Source organism: Lactuca virosa, chromosome 8, assembly GCF_052849685.1.
Source record: "Lactuca virosa cultivar CGN04683 chromosome 8, Lactuca_virosa_CGN04683_v6, whole genome shotgun sequence".
In the NCBI taxonomy this organism is placed as follows: Eukaryota; Viridiplantae; Streptophyta; class Magnoliopsida; order Asterales; family Asteraceae; genus Lactuca; species Lactuca virosa.
Genome location: NC_136433.1, coordinates 46970302 through 46997389, shown reverse-complemented (window position 1 = coordinate 46997389; position 27088 = coordinate 46970302). Strand labels below are relative to the sequence as shown.

Below are 27088 nucleotides of genomic sequence, written 5' to 3'. Positions count from 1 at the left end.
CGAAACTTCGAAAAATCATAACTTCCTCATACAAAGTCAGATTTGGGCGTTCTTTTTTTATGGACGCTCTCGGTTTAACGTATTCTACGAATTTCGTTTAGATCGCTAAAGCTGAATATTGCTCTATCGTAAATTCACTATTTACGTTTCCCGGTGTCGTGCCGGTTCCGTCGCGAAACTTCGACGGGCCATAACTTCTTCGTTATAACTCGGATTTCGGCGTTCTTTATATGTACGGAACCCTTGAGACGCATTCTACAACTTGGTTAAGATTATTTATTCTAAATAATATTTTGTCGAAAAGTCGTTTTCGACCCCTATTATCTTTAAATTGACTAGCCCGGATCTGCGGGCGTTACAATTATCTCCCCCTTAGGATGATTACGTCCCGGAATCATCAACGAAACATGGCTCGTATAATAACTCCATACGTCATATCTTCATCCTAGGTAATAATTATAACTTCTATATTCCTTCGAGTCTATCTCTTAGACTGCAAGCAATACTCGATCGTGCACCTGCTCTCTATCTCAGGTTAGACTCCAAATTATGACCTATCATCATGTGATGCACGTTTAGACTCAGGTCTCTTAGAGTCAAATTCCAGAATGACATATACCTTCCTTCATGTTCTAATGTGTTATAATCACATCTCAACATGTAGCACTTTTAGCTATCAACTCCTTTAACAATGAGCGCGATACTTCTATTGATCGCTTCGATTATCTTTCACTTCAATCTTTTGGCTTAAGTCAGATGCTACGTCGAACTTGGTTCTCTGAACCACGTAACATACTCATCGTAGTTGGACTCAATTCGATATGACCACTAGGGTCGGAATAACAACAATCTTCTTAGTCATTACTGAAACGATAGTAACAACATATTTGAATAAAACGGTATCAATTACTAGCTTCTTGGTAACCTTGTGACTTTCCCTGATCCAAGCGTGAGTCCTGTGCTTCTGGTAGTATATGCATCTACTACCTTTCACACCTACTCATACTCGTCCCAAGTATTGTCTCGCAGTTTTCCAAGTCACCATACAAGACAATCACATAACAACTTAACACATCAGATAGCAAAACGAAGGTTTTATATTATTCCTTGAAACGATTACATAGGTGTTCAAGTTCACCCTAGACTATGCCTCTAACAGGCTACATCATACGATATTATGGCTACTGCATAACTCGATCTTCGGATATGAAGTCCTCATCCTTGATTCCTCGCGTTGTTGTCTGCTTCATCGAGGATCATGTGGAATGCCCTTGGCCTTGGTGGTGTTTCTGGCCTTGCTGCCTCGTTTTTCTTCGGGCAGTTTTTAGAAACATGCTCCTCTTTGTTACATCTATAGCACACCCTTTTCTTGGATGTACACTTGCTGGCGTAATGCCCTGTCTTTCCACATTTGTAGCAAGTCACCTCCTCGCTACATTTCCCGAAGTGTTTCTTTTTACACTTCTCGCATCACTTAGCTTCACCTCCTCCTCCTCCTTCAGTCTTCGAGAATTTCCTTTCTTTGTTGGATTTCGAAGATCCTTCGTACTTCCTTTTCTCGCCAACTTCAGCTCTCTCCAGACCTTTTTCCCTAATCTGGGTCTCAACATTCCTAGCTGCTCTAACGGCTGTTTTCAAGGTAGTTGCCATTTTGACTGTTGGGCCAAAGTCTATGGGCAGACCGTTAGCAAATCTATCGATCTTGGAGAGTTCAGTAGGCACCAAATAGGGGAATAGCTTCATCCTCTCGGTGAATGCGATGACATACTCATCCACACTCATCTTTCCCTTCTTCAGGTTCTGAAATTCGTTGTTTAGGTCTATCAGATCTATCTCTGAGCAGTATTGCATTTTCAATTGCTCCATGAATGCTTCCCAAGACATTCGCATGGCTTCTCCTCGTGGCATTGTATCTGCCAACAACTTCCACCAACTTAGCACTCCAGTCTTTAGTTGTCTGACTGCAAAGACGGTCTTTTGCTTGTCGCTACAGTCACAGCTCTCAAACACCATCTCCATTTCGGAGATTCAGTCCATAATCTCAAACGGCTTCGGGCTTCCAGAAAGACTTGGTGGCTTGGCACCCAAGAAATTCTTATACATCCGCCCATCCTTGTCGTTTCCCCTCTCCGGGTCATTCCTTCGTTCTCCTTGAGTCCCAACTTGACTCATATGGCGGCTATAGTTCCCTTCCTCCGATTGTTCGGGACTCAGCTCGGGTTGCTCAACGGGCCTGGTAGGTTCGTCCCTATTCAACATCTGCCTCATTTCTTCCCTTTGTTCTGCTAACATGGCCCGAATCATGGCTTGTACTCCAGTCATAGTGATTGGTTCGGGTGCAACTTCAACTATAACAGGTATTTGCTGAATCACTGGGGGTTGATTCCTATTCCCATTCGCATTTCCAGATCCACTGCGGGTTCTTGCCATCTTGATCTATACACCGAATACGGTGAATTTAGATCCTTATTTAGGATAGATGTTTAAACCGTCCTTATCACTCCGAAACGTTTACATGTTAGTTCTATTATCGTAGTCGTACGTTTAGAATCCTGAACACATAAGGTTTCCAGATCCGGTCAGCAACAGACCATAGATCCGAACAAGTAACATCATATAAGGCATAAATCATTTAGCACATAAATCATATTAGGCATCTTCCTAAATAAGCTAGTGCTTGTGTCTATTCAGGTGTATTACCTAAATTTATTAGACACACTCCTCACGATCATCACTTAGCAATCTAAGTTTAAGTCTAGAAATAAATCCATATTCCTAGTTCGCTTAAACTAATGCTCTAATACCAACTGTGACATCCCCATTTTCACGGCCAGAAAAGACCGATTTTGTTTATGCTTTATAAAAATCAGAGTACTTCTTTTAATAAAAATCTTGCGGAATTTGTTCCCAAAAAAACATGATAAATACGTTATCAAAGCATTTCCGAAGAAATGTATTTTTGTTCATTTTAAAACATTTGGGATGTCATCGTCAGAAACATAAGCATAAACAGAACTTACATTCATTTACACTAGTGATCTACATCTCTTTTAAATCTCTCAGTGTAAAGTAACTTCACATCGACACCTGTGATACAAATAAACTGAGTGGGTCAGGTTGGGAAACCTGGTGAGTACATAGGGTTTTCAACCCACAATAATATAATTATTATGTTTAATCATCAAACAATTAACCCAATTACCCATCCCCATTATCTTCTTTACTCTTAAGGATCTACCCTAAGAATCAGCTATTCCTCGTTCATTCATTCCTAAGGATCATCCTAAGGAATCGGCACGAAGTCCATCGTTGCCACGGTTTACACAACAGGCACTAAGTCTGCATAGTCGTCAGGGTTTAGGCATCAAGTCTGCATGATCACCAAGGTTTAGGCATCAAGTCTGCATGATCACCAGGGTTTAGAGTACACCGGGTGAACACATCGTTCACAACACCTACAGGTTGCGAGCCTGCTAGTGTTCCACTGGACTGTCTAGAATAGTCTGTGGTTGTCATCCATACTCTGCTGAATGACGGGGCCATCATTTGAAAAACGCTTCTCGCATCGTCCACCTCTCACCTTCACCTCATGGTCTAATTCATCCCTCATCTCATCATTCAACTCATATTTCATCTACCCATGTTTTACCCAACACATTTTGTAGATATAAAATACATATACGGTTTAAATCATTTAAATCGGGTATAAAATTGTTCATCCAACATAGATAGCAAGTATACAGATAATATGCACACACAACACGTAATTTATATAGAATACTTCATATCTATGTGTAAGCTGAAAGTAACTATGCACTCACTTGTTAAGGTGGTGACTCAGCACTCGGACAACGCTTCGATACTCTCAAAACAATTTTCCTTCGATAAAACCTAGTATCAATACCACTAGGGTTTAGTCTAACGATAACCGCGACAAATTAATAGTCTGACTATTATTACTATTATATAAGCGTTAAATAACACTCGATATAACTCATAATAATAGTCCAAATAATTATTTTAAGGACCTAATAACATTACTATAATTATTTGAAAGCTATATTAAAAATTGTGTAAGCGTAGTTTACTTACAGCGGATTTTAAAGAAAACCGGGCTTTGCTCGGAGCAGCGTTTCCGAAACCGAAAGACCCTTTTTCTCGGGACTCCGGGAGCCTCGGGGCTTCCTTAGGGTGCTAGGGGATCACCTAGGCTTAGGGGAGGGTTAAAACCCTTAGAGAGAGAAAGTAATTTAGAGAGAGAAAGAGAATGGTGTGAAAAATCCGGAGACCCTCGCATCTATTTATAGGGGCGCGAAGCCTCTCGGAACGCTGGGCGTAGGGAGGTTATGCGAGGCGTAGTCCTCGGATTAGAATGCCAGCCGAAGCCAGCTGTCTCGCTCCATCGGATGGATCAGACCGGAGCTACGCGGGGCGTAACTTCTTCGGACGTGGGGCGTACTGCGAGGGCTACGTGGCGTGATCCGAAGCGACTCCTAAACCAACATCGGACGGCCCAGATGCTGCCACGTCATCAAGTTCTTATCAGACTTCGCAATTTCGACTACAAACTTTAAAAATTTGTATCTTTCGCATACGAGCTCTGTTTTTGACGTTCTTTATATCCACGCGAAGGCAGGAACGTACTCTACAACTTTCGTTTAGACTCCGTCGGCTAATTCTGAATTTATTTTAAAAGTTATATTTTTAACAGGTCGGGACAGGATTGGTCCGTTAAAAATTCATAACTTCTTCATCCGACGTCCGTTTTTGTCTGTCTTTTTATCGTTATGCTACTATTAACGAGATCTTCGATTCTCGTTTAGGTTTTGTCAGCTAAAAACCACTCGATCTAATATTCGAATTTCGGGTTGTACACTGCTAAGCCGAAACTTCGAAAAATCATAACTTCCTCATACAAAGTCAGATTTGGGCGTTCTTTTTTTATGGACGCTCTCGGTTTAACGTATTCTACGACTTTCGTTTAGATCGCTAAAGCTGAATATCGCTCCATCGTAAATTCACTATTTACGTTTCCCGGTGTCGTGTCGGTTCCGTCGCGAAACTTCGACGGGCCATAACTTCTTCGTTATAACTCGGATTTCGGCGTTCTTTATATATACGGAACCCTTGAGACACATTCTACAAATTGGTTAAGATTATTTATTCTAAATAATATTTTGTCGAAAAGTCGTTTTCAACCCCTATTATCTCTAAATTGACTAGCCCGGATCTGCGGGCGTTACAGGTCACCTGTTTAAAGTGTGGAAAGCCCGAACACTATGCCAATGAGTGCACGTTCGCTAAGAAGGTCTGTTATGAGTGCAATGTGGAAGGGCACATTTCGAGGGACTGCCCGAAGAAGAAGGAGGCAGGAAGACCCAGCATTCCACCGAAGCCGGAGGCAAGAGCCTTCCAGATGACGCTCGAAGCTGCAAAGGAGGCATCAGATGTCGCTTCAGGTACCTTCCTTGTAAATGGTATGCCTGCCAATATACTGTTTGATTCCGGAGCAAACTACTCCTTTGTGTCACATAAGTTTGGTGGGAAACTAGCATTGCCCGTAGAAAAACTTGATAATGCCCTGATTGTAGAAGTTGCCAGTGGCAAATTCATACCTGTTAGTAATCATATTAAGAACATAGTCATCGACTTAAACGGAAACGAATTCCATGAAGAGCTGTTACCCATAGAATTGAATGGTTTCGACATCGTTCTGGGAATGGATTGGCTCAGCGCCAACGATGCTGAGATATTATGCCGAAAGAAGATAGTAAGGGTGAACCCACCCGTAAAGGAGTCATTCATGGTGTACGGGGACAAACGCAGAGTAAATTCTGGAATCATCTCCCTGATGAAAGCCAGAAAATGTTTTTTTCCAAGGGATGTGCATCATACTTGGCATTTGTTATCGATGCTAAGAAGGAAAAGAAGGAGGTGCAGAGTATACCAGTGGTGTGTGATTATCCGGAAGTCTTTCCCGAAGATCTTCCCGGATTACCGCCTAATAGACAAGTAGAGTTCCGAATAGACTTGCTACCAGGAACGACACCAATAGCAAAAGCACCATACCGATTAGCACCGACAGAGATGAAGGAGCTCATGACGCAACTTCAGGAGTTGTTGGACAACGGTTTCATTCGACCTAGTTCATCACCCTGGGGAGCTCTGGTGCTATTCGTGAAGAAGAAAGACGGAAGCATGAGGATGTGCATAGATTTACAGAGAGTTGAACAAGGCAACAGTGAAGAACAAATAACCATTGCCGAGGATTGATGACCTATTCGATCAGCTACAAGGTTCGAGCTATTTCTCAAAGATCAATCTTAGGTCAGGATATCATCAGCTGAAGGTGAGAGAGCAGGATATCGAGAAGACTGCATTCAGAACAAGATATGGACACTACGAGTTATTGGTTATGTCGTTTGGACTAACCAATGCTCCAGCAGCATTCATGGATTTGATGAACAAGGTTTGTAAACCATTCCTCGATAAATCCGTGATAGTGTTCATCGACGACATTCTGATCTACTCGAAAAGCCAAGAGGAGCATGGCAAGCATCTACGATAAGTGTTGGAAGTCTTGAAGAATGAGAAGTAGTATGCAAAGTTCTCCAAGTGCGATTTTTGGATCCGAGAAGTATAATTCTTGGGTCATGTGGTTAACCAGGAGGGAATAATGGTTGACCCAGCAAAAATCGAAGCTGTGATGAAGTGGGAACGTCCAAAGAGTCCCACAGAGATTCGAAGCTTTCTTGGATTAGCTGGATATTACCGAAGGTTTATCCAAGGCTTTTCTCCGATAGCTGCTCCATTGGCAACTTTGACCCACAAAGGAGCTACTTATACATGGATCGAGAAGCACGAAGAAGCATTCGAGAAGCTAAAGAAGAAGTTATGTGAAGCACCGATTCTTTCTCTACCCGATGGAGTTAAAGACTTCGCGGTCTATAGTGAGGCATCTGGAGTCGGGTTGGGTTGTGTTCTGACCCAAAGAGAAAAGGTGATAGCATACGCATCTCGACAATTGAAGGGGCACGAAAAGAACTACCGCACTCACGATTTGGAGTTGGCAGCGGTAGTTTTTGCTCTAAAGATATGGAGGCATTACCTCTATGGAACGAAGTGCAAACTTTTCACTGATCATAAGAGTCTCCAATATCTCTTTAATCAGAAGAAGTTGAACATGAGGCAACGACGCTGGCTAGAGTTACTCAAGGACTACGACTGTGAGATACTTTACCACCCCGGTAAAGCAAATGTTGTTGCTGATGCTCTAAGTCGAAAAGTCAATCTTGAAAGAAAAAGGCCAAGAGCGTTGAGAATAGAAGTTGTCTCGACCATTGTGGAAAGTATAAAGAAAGCTCAAGAAGAATCTATAGAGAAGAATGACTGAAAAGAAGAACGTTTGGGTAAAACGTTGGTGTTTGGTACAAACAGTCAAGGACTGAAGGTATTCCAAGATAGAATTTGGGTACCTAAGACGGGAGGGATACGAGATCTTATGATGGAAGAAGCTCACAAGACCATGTACTCGATTCATCCCAGTAGCACTAAAATGTATAGGGACCTAAAACCCTACTACTGGTGGCCGACGATGAAACTCGATGTTGCAAAGTATGTGGCTGAGTGTGTAACTTGTGCAAGAGTTAAGGCACAACATCAGAAACCGTATGGGAGTTTAGAACCCTTACCTGTACCCATGGGTAAATGGGAAGACATCACCATGGATTTTGTGACTAAAATGCCCAGGACGAAGAACGGTCACGACATGATTTGGGTGGTCGTGGATCGTTTCACTAAGAGTGCACACTTCATAGCAGCCAACGAAAGGTGGTCTATGGATAAGCTCGCAAATGCTTACGTGAAGGAGATAGTAAGACTTCACGGTGTTCCTCTAACGATTGTATCAGATCGTGATAGTCGTTTCACGTCACGATTTTGGAGAAGTCTACAAGAGGAATTGGGTACGAAGTTGTGTTTGAGTACAGCTTACCATCCGCAGACTGATGGTCAGAGCGAAAGAACGATTCAAACACTAGAAGATATGCTTAGAGCATGTACCCTGGAGTTCCAAGGTAACTGGGATGAACACTTACCTCTAGTAGAATTTTCCTACAACAATAGTTTCCACTCGAGCATCAACATGGCACCCTATCAAGCTTTGTACGGACAGAAGTGTCGTACGCCGTCTTGTTGGCTTGAGGCTGGAGAAAAGCAGTTTATGGGCCCCGAGATAGTCCATGAGACTGTTGAGAAGCTGAAGGTGATTAGGGGAAGAATGTTAGCAGCTCAGGATCGTCAGAAGAGCTATGCTGACAAGAAAAGACGACCGATGACCTTCGAAGTTGGGGATTCGGTTTTGCTTAAAGTCTCACCGTGGAAGGGACTTATAAGATTCGGTAAACGAGGAAAGCTAAGTCCAAGGTTTATTGGATTGTTTAAAGTTCTTCAGAGAATTGGGAACCAAGCTTACAAGCTCGAATTACCCGAAGAACTAGATGGTATTCATAACACCTTCCATGTGTGTTATCTGAGAAAGTTCACAGGAGAAGTTCCTGACATAATTCCAATCTCAGAGTTAAGGATGGATGAGAACAAGAGGCTAATCGAAGAGCCCGATGCAATTGTTGATCGTAAGACTAAGAAGTTACGACGCAAGATGGTCGATTTAGTGCTAGTCCGATGGAAACATTCGAATGGGCCGAATCTCACCTGGGAAACAGAGAGTGATATGATGAGTCGCTATCCGCATCTGTTTGCTGATGCATGATTCCGGGACGGAATCATCCTAAGGGGGGGAGAATTGTAACGCCCAGGTTTCGGGGCTAAGCATTATCAGATGATGTAATAGTCTAGGTCAACTATTGTAACTCTTTTGAGATAATAAAGATTAAATATTTGATTATTATGTGAATTATGTGCTTTTATATGCTTATTATTTATTTATAATGATATAATAAATAAATGATAAAAATAAGCGTCAAAAAATAAAGTGTTAGATAAACCCAATATCGATGAATAAAGTTGTATTGGTCGTGACAAGGATTCCGGAAATATAAAGAACGCCGAAATCCGAGTTATAACGAAGAAGTTATGACCTGTCGAAGTTTCACGACAAAACCGGCACGACGCTGTGTGACGTAAATAGTGAATTTACGATAGAGGACTTTTTGGCCTTATTAATCTAAACCAAAGTTGTAGTATACGTTAAACCAAGAGCGTGCATAAAAAAAACGCCCAAATCTGACTTCATATGAGGAAGTTATGATTTTTCTAAGATTTGGCTTAGCAGTGCACAACCCGAAACTCGAATTTTAGATCGAGCGGTTTTTGGCCTACGCGACCTAAATGAGAATTGAAGATCTCATTAATAGGAACTCAACGGTAAAAAGACAGACGAAAATGGAGTCCGTATGTAGAAGAAGTTATGAATTTTACGCGGACATTTAACAGTATAATCTCCTCGTACTGTTAAATTTAAGATCGGTCAAGAATTAGCCAACGGAGTAAAAATAAAAATTATAGATCTTATTTTTACCTACGCGTGGATATAAAGAACGTCAAAAACGGAGCTCGTATGTGAAAGTTACGAATTTTAGAAGTCGGAAGTGTGTTGTGCGAAAATGGGTGACGTGACACAATATTGGCCATTGCTTTCTCCCCAAGTCTTGCCACCAGATGGTGACATGTGGCACCAAGTTCAGCCATATTTCACCCTATAAATAGAACCTCTCCCACCCTCATTTTTTTCACACCTTTCCCATTCTTTTCTCTCTCACTAGTTTCTCTCTCTAAGCCCCCTAACCCCCCCCCCCCCCCTTAAAGTCTAGGTAAACCCCCTGGCACCCGAAGGAAGCCCCGAGGCTCCCGGAGTCCCGAGAAAAAGGGTCTTTCGGTTCGGAAACGCTGATCCAAGCGAAGCCCGGTTTTCTATAAAACCCGCTGTAAGTGAGCTACGCCTACGCTATTTTTAATATAGCTTTTATTTAATTATAATAACATTATTAGGAACTTAAAATAATTATTTGGGCTATTATTATGAGTTATATAGAGTGTTGTTTAACGCTTATATAACGATAATAATAGCTAGACTATTAATTAGTCGCGGTTAACGTTAGACTAAACCCTAGTGGTATTGATACTAGGTTTTGTCAAGGGAAAATTGTTTTGAGATAACGAAGTGCTGTCCGAGTACCGAGTCACCACCTAATCAGGTGAGTGCATAGTTATTTTCATCTTACACATAGATATGAAGTATTTTATATAAATTATGTGCTATGTGTGCATATTATCTGAATACTTGCTATCTATGTTGGATGAATGATTTTTATACACGTTTTTCATGATTTAAAATGTATATGTATTTTATATCTACAAAAATGTTGGGGTAAAACATGGGTAGATGTAATAAGACGATGTGTGATAAAATGATGAGAGGCCTCGATGTTGTTGGTGATCCAGTCATCTAGCGAAGTATAGATGACGACCACAGACTCTTCTAGACAGTCCAGTGGAACGCTAGCAGGCTCGCAACCTGTAGATGTTTGTGAACGATGTGTTCACCGGTGTACTCCATCCCCCTCATGGTTGCCTTTAGGACATTTATTGCTGAGGAACCCCCTTAGCAGTAGTGTCCATCCCGATGATGATCCTTAGGCTAGGTCCCTTATGATAGGTGTTTAGGGACGTAAAGTGAGGATAACGGGAACGGGTAATCGGGTTATTGTTGGTTGATGAAATTAATAAACTTATTTATTGTGGGTTGAAAACCCTATGTGCTCACCAGGCTCCCAAGCCTGACCCACTCAGTTTCTTGTATTACAGGTAGTGGTGCACGAGCATAAATATGATGTTTGGGATGAGAGATTACGGATATAGGTCTGTAGATATGAATAAATGTAGTAAAGCTTATATTGTACTGTTTATGCTTTTGATCTGTATCGAACATGACATCCCGAGGTTTTTAATGAAATACATTTCTACGGAAATGCTTTGATAAATCTTTATCATATTTTATTTTGGGAACAAATTCCGCAACACTTTTATTTAAAATGTTACTTTGATTTTTAAACAAACAAAATCGATCTTTTCTGGCCGTGAAAATGAGGATGTCACACTTAGTGCCTGTTAGATAAACGCTGGTAGCTATGGACTTAGTGCCCGATAAATGAAGATCAACAGCTATGGATTTAGTGCTTTACGAACGAGCATTGACAGCTATGAACTTAGTATCTGTCATATAAACCTTGGAAGCGATGGACTTCGGAATGAACGAATGCAGGATAGATGATTCTTAGGGTAGACCCTTAAGAATAACGAAGATAATGGGGATGAGTAATTGGGTTAATTGTTTGATGATTAAACATAATAATTATATTATTGTGGGTTGAAAACCCTATGTACTCACCAGGTTTCCCAACCTAACCCACTCAGTTTATTTGTATCACAGGTGTCGATATGAAGTTACATTACACTGAGAGATTAAGAAGACATAAATCACTAGTGATAATGAATGTAAGTTTTGTTTATGCTTATGTTTCTGTATTGACGATGACATCCCAATGTTTTAAAATGAATAAAATACATTTCTTCGGAGATGCTTTAATAACGTATTTATCATGTTTTTTTGGGAACAAATTCCGCAACTCTTTTCTTTAAAAGGTTACTCTGATTTTCAAAATAAAACATAAACAAATTAGTCTTTTCTGGCCGTGAAAATGGGGATGTCACATTCTAGTGTATGATCACTAAACTCATTACGCGCTCGAGCCCTTCTAGTAAAGTATGGAGAAGTCATATCAGGGATATCAATGTTACGTTCTTGACAAAACGACGTAACAAGAGACAACAAACCATCCCATCTTTCATCTTTCATTTTTTTGCAATAAAAATTTGGTGGGTGAAACTAGCCTCAACGCATTACAAATATGTTCAGATTGTCTTTGTAAAGCTTGACAAAGTAAATCAGTGATCTCTATTATTTCTTGCTCGAGATGAAGAACAAAAATGAACTCAAATGTAGTAATAGACTCATATGCTGAATCTGCGTCGCCTTTGATTGGACCAGTGTCATCCTTAATAATTTTAAGTAAAAACTCACAAGTTGGACTAAACATTTTGATTAAGCTCGAAACTGATTTGAGGTGAGAACTCCATCGAGTATCACCAGCTCGTTGTAATGTACCAATTTGATTAAGCCCTCTACTTGTCTCTAACTCGTCAATAGAAATCTTATATGCAATTTCATCAGCTTGTGCATTTCTAAGTTGGTCGGTACGCTTGGAGGAAGCGCCAACAACATTGATAACAAAAGATAATCGAGTAAAAAACTTTTGTAATGCAACAACTCCTTATGACGCAACCATTAATGCTAATTGTAATCGATGGGCAAAACAATGAACATAATACACATATGGACAATCATTTGAAATCAATGCTTGCAAAACCCTTGAAATGACCCCGTATATTGCTTGCGCCATCATACCCTTGACCACAGATTGACTTAAGATCAAGATTATTATGTGACAATATAGAATAAATTGCATTCTTAAGAGTTTGCGATGTAGTGTCAGGTACATGAACAAGCCCAAAGAAACGCTCCATAATAAAGTCATCTTTATTTAAAACTCTCAAAACAATTGACATTTATTCTTTATTAGACTGGTCACGTGCTTCATCAACAACTAAACAAAAATTTCCACCATTAATCTCCTCACAAATCATCCTCCTCACCCTAGTTGATATAAGGTTTAGAATCTCTTTTTGAATTGACGGTGATGTATATAATGCATGTTTAGGAGCAGTACGGAACAATTCTTTCATCTCTGTGTTAAAATCGCCAATTGCCTTCAAGATTTCACGGAAATTTCCTTTGTTTATGGAATCTGATCCTTCATCGTGACCTCTATATGCAATTCCTTGAAAGGCACACAAACGGATTGTATAAATAGTAGCCTTCAATCTCATTCTATTGTTTTTATGCTCTTATTCTGTAAATGTCTCAAACACATTTCGTATATCATGCGCCTCATTTAACAAATCATCACATGATTTTTGTGCAACATTGTGAAAAGATGTGCAATCAGTCCCTATGTGATGCAAAAAGGCACAACTTTTTCCACCAACTTTCTTCCGGTTCTGAAATCCATCTATAGTAAATGCTCGTTGGCCGTAGTGTCCAATTCCAGAAGACTTGTTGAATATAAAACATGGAAAACAAAATGCAACATCAAAGATCTCTGAATATCCAAGCCACGGATATAACTTAAACCAAGAAGCTTGAAAACTACGTTTATGCATGGGCGTATCTAGTTATATTGAGGGTGGGTCCTAGGACCCACCTATTTTTTTAAAACTTAGTATAAGTTATGTATGAAAAAAATTAGGAACTACCTTATAAATTTTTAAGGACCTGCCTTATAAACTTTGCCAAAAGAAAAATGGAACAAAATGTATGAAACCTAAAGTTTATATTTCAATCCATTTAAAATAATTCAATGACTCAATCCGCTTAAAATTTAATCATTAGGCAATAGCCTAGTCCATTTAAGATTAAACAAAAAAAAAAGAAAAAAATAACAAAAATGCTTGAAATGTGAAACGTCGCTTGGGCTGAGGTGTGATCAACATCTCTGAAGCATCATACAATGTTACCCTGATAATCACTCCCACCCGGCCACCAGTTTCGCCCTGTGTCATTCGTCGTCCGACCATCGTAATCGCCGCCGCTTTGCCAGACGCCAGCCTGCCACTAGTATTATTTATTCTCGCATTTTTTTGGTTTCACTTATATAAGGAACCACGTGGTTTTTGGTTCTAGATTCGCCACTGCGTTTATGGGTTTCTGGACCAGATTTTGGATATACAAAAAGTTTTTGTTGAAAGGGATCATGGTTAATATATGCTCGTATAATAGTATCTCGTTAATTTACTGGATAATCATAAATTTGCTTACGCAAACCAGTATCTTGTTCTAGTGTACTAAGATCAATTTCATTATTTTCAACATGATTTTTTTTGAAGCGGTCCGCCACTGTGCATAACATAACCATTTAGCCATTTTAATTCAAATCATGATAATTAAGTGTTTAAAGTTTCTAAATTGTCATCATATAGCCAATAGGTGTCATTAACTGTAGGTTTGTAAGGCCTTGCAGATCAGTTTGTAAGGCATTGTGGATCTAGTTATAAGGTCTTTGCAAAATTTTATATGACATTACAGTACTAACTTTGGATGTTTTGTTTGATACTTTGATTTATGTTTAGTACTAATGGTACTTGGTTTGTTATGAAGTAGTAGTTATTTTACAATCCTTCAAAAACTTAGTTGGATAATAGTTCACACGCTTAAGGTGAATTCCTTAGATATGCACACATGTCCCCTATTATACTATTATACTTAAAAACAATTTCATTGTGTTATGTGTTAATATGTTACATTCATAAAATGTTTTTACAAAAGAGTTGTGAAATGAGGACAAAATTTATTGTTTAATTTACATTTGATAATAATAATAATGTGCATTCATTATAGGATGGGATTGAGACTTTGTGTGGCCACTTGAGATGACTTGTATAGAGAAAATTGAGATGTTTATGACATCATTCTATACGACAACACTTACACATGGGATTTGCAACATCATGTATGGTACATGTGTGATGGCTTACTGATACATAGTTTGAATTGAGCATGAGGAGTGTTTCATGTGCTTTATGTTATATTTACACGAGCTCTATTTAGCTATCAATTGTAAGATGTTTTTGGAATTGATATAAGTTGGATTTTTATGTTTTAGATCCATATCATGCATTTCAATTGTCTATACTTTTTTGTTTTGGTGTTTATTGAGATTTATTAATAATTATAACAAATTATTAATACTTGTAATGTTTTTCCCCATATATTGAATGTTCATTAAACTTTATAAGTTTTCACGGGGTTTTCCATTCTATGCGGACTTACTAAACATCTATAACTCCAATAACGTTCATTAAGTTTCCAATTCTAACATATTATTTTTACATGAGTTCATATTAGGAGTTGTAGTTAAATATTAAAGGTCGAAGAGAATAATGAAATCTAGAAGACATTTTATTTTGATGTACAAGATAACGTTTAATTTATCTTTATCGATTGATTACTTTGTTACACCCTCGTATATTTTGTTATTCTGATTTAATTTTGAACCTTAAAATGAATTTTAGGAAAAAAAGACTTATTGAATTATGGTGGTAAGGAAATGAGTTTTTTAAAAAGTGTTTGAATTAGCTCTGTCGTGAGAAAATGAATAATTCAATAAGTTAAAAAGTGTTTGTCTTAGTTTATACATGTTTTAAGGAGAATATGACTTTTATAACCCAAAAAGTTATAAGGAGTTTTGAAAAGTTAGAAATCCTAACTTATTAGAATCTCTTTTTTGAAAGGTTTATGTGCAGTTATTTTAAAAGTCCTTATTACATTGTCAAACATTTTTTTTAACTTATTGATTTTTAAAAAAACCAATAAGTTAATAAGTTGTTTTTAAATGAAATCCCAAACACCACCTAAATTGTTAAAGACTTAAATGTTTGGTACCTTATCTTCAAAAATGTTTTTTAAATGATTTATTACATTTTTAAATATATTTTAAAATTGCTTATACGAGTAGTGTTTCAATTGGTACTAAAGCTTTGGTTTAAATGAACTAGATATTTAGAGTATTGCATAAACTTAAACCACTAGGCTTAGGAATGGATTTTGAAAAAAAAGATGATAAATATGACTTAGGCCTAACCATTTTTTAGGTCTTGTTTGCACTCTAGTGACATTCTCGTTAACCTTAACAACTTTGATGAGTTTGTGGTCATCTTAAAGTTCTCTTGCATCAGAAATACTTATATGTTTATTTGCATATATGGGTGATCAAGGAACACAATGACAAGTTCAACTTGAACATGTGATTTATAAGATGTCATTCGTCTTGTTATGCATATGTACATTGAGTTGTTTTCATATTCCTCATTGTTTCATGAGATTTTTTAAAGTCAATTATAACATGATAACATACATCATGTATCTTGAGACATAAGTTTTGCATCTTGTTTCTCAACAAAGATTTTTCCTTTTTTATGAACAAGAAGCAAGATTTTAGCAGATCAATTCCAGAGAAATAGTATTTACGAAAACAACATTTTGGACAAGAATTTATAAAGTAGATAAACCTTATGTTTTAGATGAAAAATAAGTATACATAATATCTAAATAAAATTATTAAGTATTACTAGACTCGACAGAGATGTCACCAAAGATGTTAGTTTTAAAATAATCGGTAACATTGAATTATTCTAAAACAAGTTAATCGTGCACCAAAAACAAATTAAATGACCAAATATGTATATGGAATAGACCCGGACAAATAAACTGGTCTTATTCCCAAAAAAGTCTAAGGACCAAACTAAAGTCCAACTTTAGTCTAGATCACCAACCCAAGTGCAATCACCATTTTTAGCAAATTGTCGATCTCAATCCAGCCCGAAAGCATTTCCGAGTTAGACTCATGTCGGTCTACAAGCGACACCCTAAAACAGATTCATCTCTTTGCTTCCTTAGCTCCCATTTTGTTCGTAAACCCATGTTGCTATGTTGCTTCACTCCATTAATGTGGGATCAACTGTCAGCCATGAGTTGATGAGCCATCAAGTTGCTTCACTCATCCCTTTTAATATACTTGTACATATATCTCTATACAATTATTGTTTCAAATTATCTTATTGATCAAGAAAATAATAAATAAATAAAATTGTTCTATACCCTAGTTCCTTGCTGGAAAATGTGTATCTTTTAATCGTGAATCTAATTTATAAGGACAATGAATTTGGTTGGTTTATTTTTGTCATTTGGTTAAAGATGGAAACTACACTAGCCATAAACTAGCCATAAGCCCATAAGTAGACATTATGGCTTACGCAACTACTAATTGGGCCATGTACTATTAGAACATTTTTAGCCCATATTCCAAATTGCAACGTATCTCATCCTTTTCAGTTTTCCCCCTTTTCTTCCCAAAAATTTCATCTTTCTGCTTCCCAAATCCCCCCCAAAACCCTCGGCCTTCCTCTCAATTCTGTATTCCCAAACACATTCCCAAGAACAGAAATGTCTTCTGAAGATGCAAAACCTGTCAAGAGTGAAGTAGACGACGATGAAAACGACGAAAAATCCCTCAGTCTACTCCTTAAAAACAAGAACAAAAAACCCAACGGCAGCGCCAAATCACTTTCTCTAAAGAATGAAGTAGACGACGATGACAATGACGAGAAATCCCTCAGCTCAATCCTTAAAAACAAGCCCAAAAAACCTAACTCCACCAAATCGCTTTCTCTCAAGGATGCCAAGTTAAAGAAATCAGAATCGAAAGTGAAGAAAGAAGAACAATCTGATGACGATTTCACGCCCAAGAAGAAAACACCCAACAATGATAAACCCAAGAAAGAAGTAACCGGAAGTGCTGAAACGGTTGACGATGCATTTATCCTTTTCTTTTTTCAACTTTCTTTTGTAGGGTTTTCCTTGTTTATGGTTGCTTAATGTTTCGATTTCTCATACAGAAGAAGACACCCATCAACAAGGTGAAGAAGGAGGAAGCTGGAAATGCTAATACGGTTTGTGATACATTTTAATTTAAACTATTTTTCTTGATATTCTATATGGGTGTTGTTTTTCTTGTGGAATTTTTGTTTTTGAAATTTCGTATTTTGACGCAGAAGAAGACACCAATCAGTGAGGTCAAGAAGGAAAAAACTGGAAATTCTGATAAGGTATGTGGTATAAATTCTTAAACTTTTTTGTAAAATTTAGCACATTTTGTATTTTTGAAGTGGGATTAGACATCAAAACATATAAACTGATATATCATATCGTTCAACTTTTGTAAAAAACAGTCCTATTAGCTGTAATCACTAGTTTCTTGATAGTTTATGAAGACCATAATGTTAATTCACAAATTGATATTCAATGGACACAAATTTATAGCCACCAATTGCTTCAAGCATTGTATTGTTTTGCATAATATTTATATTCTTTAAATGATTAATTTTGCTTATAATGAATTAAGAAAAAAGTGGTAAATTCAAGTGAGAAAAATGGGAAGAAGAAAGAAGAAAAGAGAAAGAGTGGTAAAGGAGAAGATGTTAAGAAGAAGGAAAAGAAGGTGTATGAAATGCCTGGTCAAAAGCGGGACCCACCCGAAGAGGTATACAAAACTTTTTTACAATCATTTGCGTATACAGGACAAGACAGACAGAACAAATTGTACCGTGTTTGTCCCACACAGAGTCTATGACTATGTCAACGAGACAAAAAAGTGCAACTTTTTGTCCTATACAAAAAAGTGAGACATTGACTCACTCTCAACCTCTTGTCCGTGAAAAAGACGTAAATGCCCTTGTTATTTTATGAAATTAATGAAAATTTTTTGTTATGAATTTATTTAGAGAGATCCATTAAGAATTTTCTATGAAAGCTTGTACGAACAAATACCTACTAGCGAAATGGCTGCATTTTGGTAAGTATTGGGCTTAATCCCCTAAAGGGTATTTTGGGTATTTGGCAAAAAGTAAAAAACATGTAACCAAATGCATTTGTAGGATGATGGAAACTGGGTTGCTGCCAAAAGATGTGGCCAAGAAGTTATTTGAGAAGAAACAGAAGAAAGCTCAACAGCTAAAACTTGGGGCACCAATGACAACAGTAGTCACTGTTAAGAAGAAAAGTGTTTCGTCTGTATCGATTAAGAAAAAGACTATTTCAACTGAAAAGAAGAAAAAAACCGATTCATCTAATTCATCTGTGCAACCAAAGAAAATAAAGATTTTGGAAGACAGTGATAATGAATCTGATGATGATTTTGTTATAAGTAGAAAGATCAAGAAACCAAAAGTGGCTTGATTTTGGGATTTTTAGTATTTTGGTTAAATTCTGGACCTTGTATTGTAGTGACAATTGTTTTTAGTTGGAGTTGTATTTGGTGTATGAATTTGATACAATTTCTAAAACCAATGCAAAAGGGCAAATTATACTTGTCCCGTTTTAACAAATAATTTTGAATAGCGTAATTGGGTAGAAGAAATAATTAGGGCATTAAGGTTTCAAAAACTTTTAAACCCTAAAATCCCACTATGTAATCGATTTCTATAAACTATGAAGAAGAAATATAAGATGTATACTTCAAGGAGCAGGAGACATGTGGAAGAATAGGGGAAACAAGAGAATAACGCGTGTAACCTGTGGAGCGTCCGATCTAGAAGAAATCCAACGGTTGAAAAAAAAGGCTCTTGCTACAGGAATTTGACACGTGGTCAATATCACGAAGAATAAAGAGTTCATAATAATTTTTTTTTGAATGAAACCTGGAAATCAAAATCAAATCAAAGTTAATAAATATAAAAATTACTATTAGTGACTTGTAAAAGTTATCAATATAAGTCATACTCGTATATAAACCCTAAAGTGCGCCGTATACTGACACGTGGCATAGCTAGTCTTTCTCCAATTCTTCCATTTTTTTTTTCTTTACCCACATTTTATTTTCCCTTATTTTTCTATCAACGACAACTCATCTCTCTCTCATCTCCTTCGTTCACCCATCTTCCTTTCAAAATCTCGTATCTAATACACTTTGATCTTCATAGTTCCATCATCTTCTCTGATTAACGGAATTGATGCACTTGCTGTAAAGCGGATATGAAACGGCGTAGAAAGGGTGGCAGAGGCGGTGGTGGTAGGAGTAGAATTGCGAAGGAAGATGAGGGTGAAATTGCGGATATTTTGATCAATCTACCGGATGTAGTTGAGCAATCGGAGTTGATAAATAAATCCACTTTTACCTGGGACCGGAAGAAGAAAAGATCTGTGTTGGCTTCGACATCGAAAGCGTCACCGGAGGAAGTAAGGGCGGCGGAAGATGATGATGAAGGGCCTTCAACGACGCTTTGTTTATTACGCAGTGGTACCGGAAACGACGGTGCTGCTGAGAGCCCTAAACAACAGTCATCTTCGAAGAAATTATCAAAGAGAAAGGTACATGTTGTGATATTTACTTCAATTTCCATAAATAATTCGATGACTTTGTTAGGGTTCTTACTGATTATCATAGGTTTTTTCAAGTTCTTTTCTTATTTCTTAGTTGTTGTGATCGAAATGCTGTAATTCATACAAGTCTTCAACGATAACATTGAAAATTGGGGATTGTGTTCGATTGAAAACCTAACATCCAAATCATTATCGATTTTTATGATCTTTCTCATTTTTTTACCCTAGATTCACTTAATTCCCCTTCTTTAAACTTTATTCATATATATACAGGCAACAGATGATTTGATTCAGAGATACAATGAAATGCAAAAAGAAATCATGGCAAGGAGGGTATGAAATAATCTCATAACTTTGAATTTGACTTTCTTCTTAAAATCCTTTTCCCCTAAATCTGATTTAATGAATTGATTAAATAGAAAATAGAAGCCATGGATAGCAGAAAAATAAGAACGATGAAACGTCAGAAAATAAGAGCCACGGATACCCTACATGAAAAACGTAGAGCTCAAAATCTGCAGTTAGAAGCAAAAAGACTGGAGTTGAAAGCAAAAAAACCAGCTAAAAATCTGGGGTTGGATGCAAAAATACTGGAGATGAAAGCAAAAAGACAAAAGGTAATCTTCAATTAATTTGATCAAATCCCATTTGTTTTGATTCTTATTGAATTATTAAATATCTATAATTAATTGCAGATAGAAAAGAGAAAAATGGATGCCCCTCCACCACCACCCCCACCACCATCCCCACCAGCAAAAAGACGGGAGTTGAAAGCAAAAAAACGAGGTCAAAGTCTGGGGTTGGATGCAAAAATACTGGAAGTGAAAGCAAAAAGACAAGAGGTAATCTTCAATTTATATGTTCTTATTGTTATTGTATTATTTAATGAACATATCTTTAACTAATTGCAGATAGAAAAGAGAAAAATGGATGCCCCTCCACCTCCACCACCACCACCACCACCACCACCACCACCATCCTCACCAGCAAAAAGAGTGGACTTGAAAGCAAAAAAACGAGCACCACCACCACCACCACCACCAGCAAAAAGAGTGGACTTGAAAGCAAAAAAACGAGCTCAAAATCTGGGATTGGATGCAAAAATACTGGAGGTGAAATCTAAAAGACAAGAGGTAATATTTATTTGTTCTGATCTTTATTGAAATATTTAATTAAAATTTCTTTAATTATTTGCAGATAGAGAAGAGAAAAATGGATGCCCCTCCACCACCACCACCACCCCCACCCCCACCCCCACCACCATCTCCACCAGCAAAAAGACTAGAGTTGAAAGCAAACAAACGAGGTCAAAATTTGGGGTTAGATGCAAAAATATTGGAGGTGAAAGCAAAAAGACAAGAGGTAATCTTCAATTTATTTGCTCTAATTTTTATTGAATTATTTAATTAAAATTTCTTTAATTAATTACAGATAGAAAAGAGAAAAATGGATGCCCCTCCACCTCCACCTCCACCTCCACCACCACCACCACCACCCCCACCACCACCACCAGCAGCAGCAGCAGCAGCAAAAGGACTGGAGTTGAAACCAAAAAAACGAGGTCAAAGTCTGGGGTTGGATGCAAAAATACTTGAAGTGAAAGCAAAAAGACAAGAGGTAATATTCAATTTATTTGATCAAATCCAATTTGTTCTGATTCTTATTGAATTATTTAATCAAAATCTCTTTAATTAATTGCAGATAGAAAAGAGAAAGATGGATGCCCCTCCACCACCACCACCACCCCCTCCACCACCACCCCCACCAGCAAAAAAACAGGAGTTGAAAGCAAAAGTACTTAAGGCGAAAGCAAAAAGACAAGAGGTCCTTCCACCACCACCACCACCCCCACCCCGACGACCACCACGGCCACCACCACCATCTACACGACCACCACGTCCACCACCACCACCACCACCACCACCACAACAACAACAACAATCACAACAGCATTTTCAAAAGTTTTGGGTAAATCCCAACAATGGCAAAGTGGTGGCAATCACTTGCTCCAATAATGGTAACATTGTTGGTAGATCTGGTTCTGCTAATGTGGTTGATCCACTTGTCCATGTTCACTATGTAAAAACTCGTGATCAACAACATATTACCAGGCCTGCCCCTCCACCACCACCACCACCACCACCATCACCACCATCATCATCCGTGGCAGGTTCCAAGAAAAGCAAAATGGTGGCGGTGACACAGTCCAGTATCAGTAACCTTGGTGGTAATGGTAGATCTAGTTTTGTGAATATGGTTGATCCACGTGGCAAGATTCATTTTGTAAAAGTCAATCGCAATCATCAACAAATTACCAACTCTGCCCCTCCACCACCACCACCACAACAACAATTACAGCAGCCTTGTCAACACTCTACACTAGATCCCAACAATGGCAAAGCGGTGGCAGTGACTCATTCCAGTAACAGTGGTGGTGTTGGTGATCCAGCTGGCAACATTAATTCTGTAAAACCAAATCGTTATCAACTACAATATCATCGGAAAAGATTCAAGTTTGCCCCTCCACCACCACCACCACCACCACCAGTAGATCCCAACAATGACAAAGTGGAGGCGCCGACTTGCGCGTGTAACAGAAATACCAGCTCTGCCCCTCCACGGCCGCCACCACCACCACCACCACAATTTATGGTACAGCCCAACTATTTATGGTACATCCCAACCTGGTACGCCCCGGTAGAGGCGAGGCCTTGGTCTGCCCCTCCACCACCACCAACACCACTGCCACCGCCAGTACAGAAGAATCGTAAACAATCTATGCTGCATCCCAATAAAGGCAAAGGCGAAGTGGTGCAACTGACTAACAAAATTACAAGGCCTGCCCCTCCACCACCACAACCACCAACACTAGTGCCACTGCCATGGCTACTACCAGAAAAGAAGAATCGTAAACAATCTGTGCTGCATCCCAACAAAGGCAAAGGCAAAGGCAAAGTGGTGCAACTGACTCGCTCCAAAAACAAAATTACAAGGCCTGCCTCTCCACCACCACAACCACCAACAATAGTGCCACTGCCATGGCTAGAACCAGAAAAGAAGAATCGTAAACAATCTATGCTGCATCCCAACAAAGGCTCCAGTAACAGAATTATAAGGCCTTCCCCACCTCCATCAACATCTTTACCCCCACACCCAACACCACCATCAAAATCTTTACCCACACACCCAACACCACCACCACCACCACCGCCACCGCCACCGTCATCAAAATCTTTATTCCCACCCCCACCCCTACCACCACCATCAACATCTTTACCCCAACACCCAACACTACCATCAAAATCTTTACCCCCACACCCAACACCACCATCATCATCATCACCACCACCACCACCACCGCCGCCATCAATATCTTTACTCCCACCCCCACCCCCACCACCGCCGCCATCAACATCTTTACCCCCACTCCCACCACCGCCGCCATCAACATCTTTACCCCCACTCCCACCACCACCGCCGCTATCAACATCTTTACTCCCACCCCCACCACCACCACCGCCGCCATCAACATCTTTACCCCCATCACAACTATCAACATCTTTACCCCCACTCCCACCCCCATCACCACCATCAAAATCTTTACCCCCACTCCCACCACCACCACTGCCGCCATCAACATCTTTACCCCCACTCCCACCCCCATCACCACCATCAAAATCTTTACCCCCACCACCACCACAGCCGCTGCCATCAACATTTTTATTCCCACTCCCACCTTCACTTCCACCCCCACCATCAAAATCTTTACCCCCACCACTGCCACCATCATTGTCACCACAACCACCACTACAACCATCATTACAGCCATCACTACAGCCATCACAGCAGCACTGTCAAAAATCTATGGTAGAACCCAAAAAAGGAAAAGTGTTCACTAGCACAAGTAGGAGACTTACCATGTTGCAATTTTTACCCCACCACAACAGCCCTCCACCACCACCATCAAAATCTTTACCCCCACCACCGCCACCATCATTGTCACCACAACCACCACTACAACCATCACTACAGCCATCACAGCAGCACTGTCAAAAATCTATGGTACAACCCAAACAAAGATATAGGAGAATTATTCCCAAGCCGCCCTATCCTCCACCACCACCACCACCATCACAGCAGCACTGTCAAAAATCTATGGTAGAACCCAAAAAAGGAAAAGTGTTCACTCGCACCAGTAGGAGAATTACCATGTTGAAATTTTTACCCCACCACGGCCCTCCACCACCACCACCACCATCAACATCAAAATCTTTACCCCCACACCCAGCACCAGCACCAGCACCACCACCTGCAAAGTCTTTACCCCCACACCCAACACCACCACCATCATTACCCCCAGTCCCACCACCACCACCATCATCACCTCCACCAGCAACAACACCACCACCACCACCTCCACCACCACCACCACCATCATCACCTCCACCAGCAGCAGCACCATCATCACCTCCACCAGCAACACCAGCAGCACCATCATCATCACAGCAGCATTGTGAAAAGTCTATGGCAGATCCCAACAAAGGGAATGTGGTGGGAGTGAGTTCCTCCTATCAGTTGGATCCACCTGGCAAAACTCATGACAACCACATTTGGTCTCATGATCCAATCCTCAGAAGAGCAGCAGCAGCAGATGCCAGAAGGTATCGGATTATGAAGTTGAAAGAGAAAAACAAGGACGACAACAACAACAACAACAACAACATCTCCTACTTTTTCCATAATGATCCAAATCCCAGAAGAGCAGCAGCTGCACGTGCTAGAAGGTATCAGCTTATGAAGTTGAAACAGAAAAACAAGGACAACAACAACAACACTTCCTCCTCTTTCCCTTTACTTAATCATGCAAGACCCAATGTGAATGCAGCAGCACTTGCTAGAAGGTTTCGGCTTATGAGGTTGAAACAGAAAAACAAGGACAAGAACAACTCCTCCTCCTCTCTCCCTAATGATGATCCAACACCCAATGTGGATGTGGATATTGATCTAACCCCCATTAACCCAGCAGCACTTGCTAGAAAGATGAGGCTTTTAAGATTGAAAGAGAATGTCAAAAACAGGAACAAAAACAAAACACCCCAAATTTATGGCAATGATGTAATCTCCGGTAACAAGAAGAGGAAAAACAAGTCTTTGTTAGCTCGCAAACTAGCAAAAGCAAAGAAGAAAAGGAGAAGGAGAAAGAAAGCAACGGAAGAAAAGCAACAAATACCCTACGATTTAAAAGTGGATGATCTGGTGATGTTAAAGGTGTCGCCTCTGAAAGGTGTAATGAGATTTCGAACCGGAGCCAAATTGTCTCCTAACCACATCGGACCATTCAAAGTGTTGAAAACCGTGGGATCTCAATTCTGTAAACTGGATTTACCGGAGGAACTGAAAGGAATACACGACACGTTTCATGTAAGTTTTTTGAAAAAGTACGATGGGAAAGAGTGTGGGGTGATCCCAGTATCGGACTTGAAAGTGGAATCCTCCAACAAAATATATGAAGACCCGGAAAGTGTTCTAGAAGCAAGGACAAAAAAGTTTGGGAACAAAGATGTTGAACTTGTGCTTGTGAAATGGAAGCATACTCATGGGAGAAGGCGGACTTGGGAGCCTAAGGAGGAGATGAAGATCAGATACCCTGATTTTGTAGACTACGACGCGCTTCCCAGGAGAGAATCCACGGGAGAACCAGAAACAGAAGCGGAAGCGGAAGCGGAATCCTCTTCTTAACGGGTATAGGTTGGTTGGTGGTTGGAACATTTTTTTTTTCACTAAAATTCATTTTTGATACCATAAGGTAAAGTGTAAATTTTAGAACTTGGTGTTAGCAATTATATTGAAAGAAATATGCCTTGCTTATTCTTGAGATTGCAATGCCTTGATAAAAAGAAATGAAAGTAGGATGCTAATTATTTGGCTGTTTGCAGTTAGAACAGAGGTATTTGTATTCGCATTCGTTCCGTGATCAACAATATATCGGTTAGTTTCCTTTTAAATCATAAATACTCAAACAATGTTATAATAATAATCATAATAACTACATATTCTTTAGATCACGATATTAAGTGAATAATTAGACTAGAAAGTATACCAACGATTCTTATGCCTTTAAGAAAGCATTGTGCTTTTAGTCCCACAATGTACACTCAAATGTTTGCAAGAAATAGCAAATATGAATTACTAGAAAGCATTGTACTTTAAACTTTTTAATCCACATGATTATAGTATCGTACCTTCAACTTGTTTCTTAATTTGGATTCTGAATTTTGAGCATTCAGTAGGTTTATGTTTATGGATATGTAATTTATTCTTATGTTGCTGTAAAAGGCTGGAGTTGTTTCATGTGTACTTATAACTTTGTATATGTAGGTTCAAGTCAGATGAGGAAGGGCCATTGAGGAGACATTTCCTCATTAGCTCAATATTTTTACCTTTTTAGCATAGCAGGCTAGGCTACGCTTGTATAGATAGTAAATCCATCGATATAAGTAGCTCATTTGATTAAGCTCATATGCAAAATATACTGGTCTTTCATTTATATAACATCATCTGCAGTGGCTAACAATTTTTAAATTATTGTCACATTGTCTTTCCATTGACTAAGAATCTTGTCCAATGATTAACCTCTTTCGATATAGAAACCTCTTATTTTATTTATCGTTTTTAAACACGTGATATTTTAATAAAAGGTATTACTAGATACTAATATCTAACATTTTATAAATGCAATATTATTAGATATTTAATAAAATAATTTAATTAGTAAAAAATAACAAAATTTGAATTTAAATGTAATCAAGGGGAAAATGAAATACAATTGAATTGGAAAACTTATACCGTACAAAACATAAAAGTAAATTAAGCATTTGGTATATATTGGTTTGTAAAATGGAAAACCAAAATACTTTTTGGTTATTGTTTAAAACAAGAAATTTAAACTTTTTAAAACAACCCCAAATCATAGAATGTTTACAAAATCATTGTTTTCAAAATGGCTAATGCTATAAA

The 27088-nt window shown here is 38.8% G+C and overlaps 2 protein-coding genes across 3 annotated transcripts; both read left to right on the top strand.

Moving 5' to 3' along the window:
• Nucleotides 1–17015: 17015 nt before the first annotated feature.
• On the top strand, nt 17016–19080 carry LOC145128842 (nucleolin). The gene is made up of 6 exons (XM_079063636.1): nt 17016–17497; nt 17590–17643; nt 17746–17799; nt 18096–18233; nt 18475–18545; nt 18628–19080. Exons 1-6 carry the CDS (start codon nt 17138–17140, stop codon nt 18926–18928), a joined length of 978 nt encoding a protein of 325 aa, XP_078919762.1. The 5' UTR covers nt 17016–17137; the 3' UTR covers nt 18929–19080.
• Nucleotides 19081–19552: 472 nt separating this feature from the next.
• Nucleotides 19553–26653, top strand: LOC145134608 (uncharacterized). 2 transcript variants are annotated; one of them, XR_013719227.1, is made up of 9 exons: nt 19553–20059; nt 20345–20404; nt 20491–20688; nt 20767–20913; nt 20983–21204; nt 21269–21433; nt 21503–21688; nt 21773–26059; nt 26450–26653. XR_013719227.1 is itself a non-coding variant. In XM_079069455.1 (8 exons), exons 1-8 carry the CDS (start codon nt 19724–19726, stop codon nt 25808–25810), a joined length of 5352 nt encoding a protein of 1783 aa, XP_078925581.1. In that variant the 5' UTR covers nt 19553–19723; the 3' UTR covers nt 25811–26653. The 2 variants fall into 2 exon arrangements, 1 of the variants encoding a protein (XP_078925581.1); XM_079069455.1 differs by having other exon boundaries at nt 21773–26653.
• Nucleotides 26654–27088: the final 435 nt, after the last annotated feature.

What these genes read in the sequence shown, in the direction of transcription:
- LOC145128842 (XM_079063636.1), top strand. Translation starts at nt 17,138, where the DNA reads ATGTCTTCTGAAGATGCAAAACCTGTCAAGAGTGAAGTAGACGACGAT. An exon ending in AGCGGGACCCACCCGAAGAG is followed by an intron (nt 18,234 to 18,474) that starts GTATACAAAACT and finishes GAATTTATTTAG; the next exon opens with AGAGATCCATTAAGAATTTT. An exon ending in AGCGAAATGGCTGCATTTTG is followed by an intron (nt 18,546 to 18,627) that starts GTAAGTATTGGG and finishes ATGCATTTGTAG; the next exon opens with GATGATGGAAACTGGGTTGC.
- LOC145134608 (XM_079069455.1), top strand. Translation starts at nt 19,724, where the DNA reads ATGAAACGGCGTAGAAAGGGTGGCAGAGGCGGTGGTGGTAGGAGTAGA. An exon ending in AAGAAATCATGGCAAGGAGG is followed by an intron (nt 20,405 to 20,490) that starts GTATGAAATAAT and finishes TTGATTAAATAG; the next exon opens with AAAATAGAAGCCATGGATAG. An exon ending in TGAAAGCAAAAAGACAAAAG is followed by an intron (nt 20,689 to 20,766) that starts GTAATCTTCAAT and finishes AATTAATTGCAG; the next exon opens with ATAGAAAAGAGAAAAATGGA.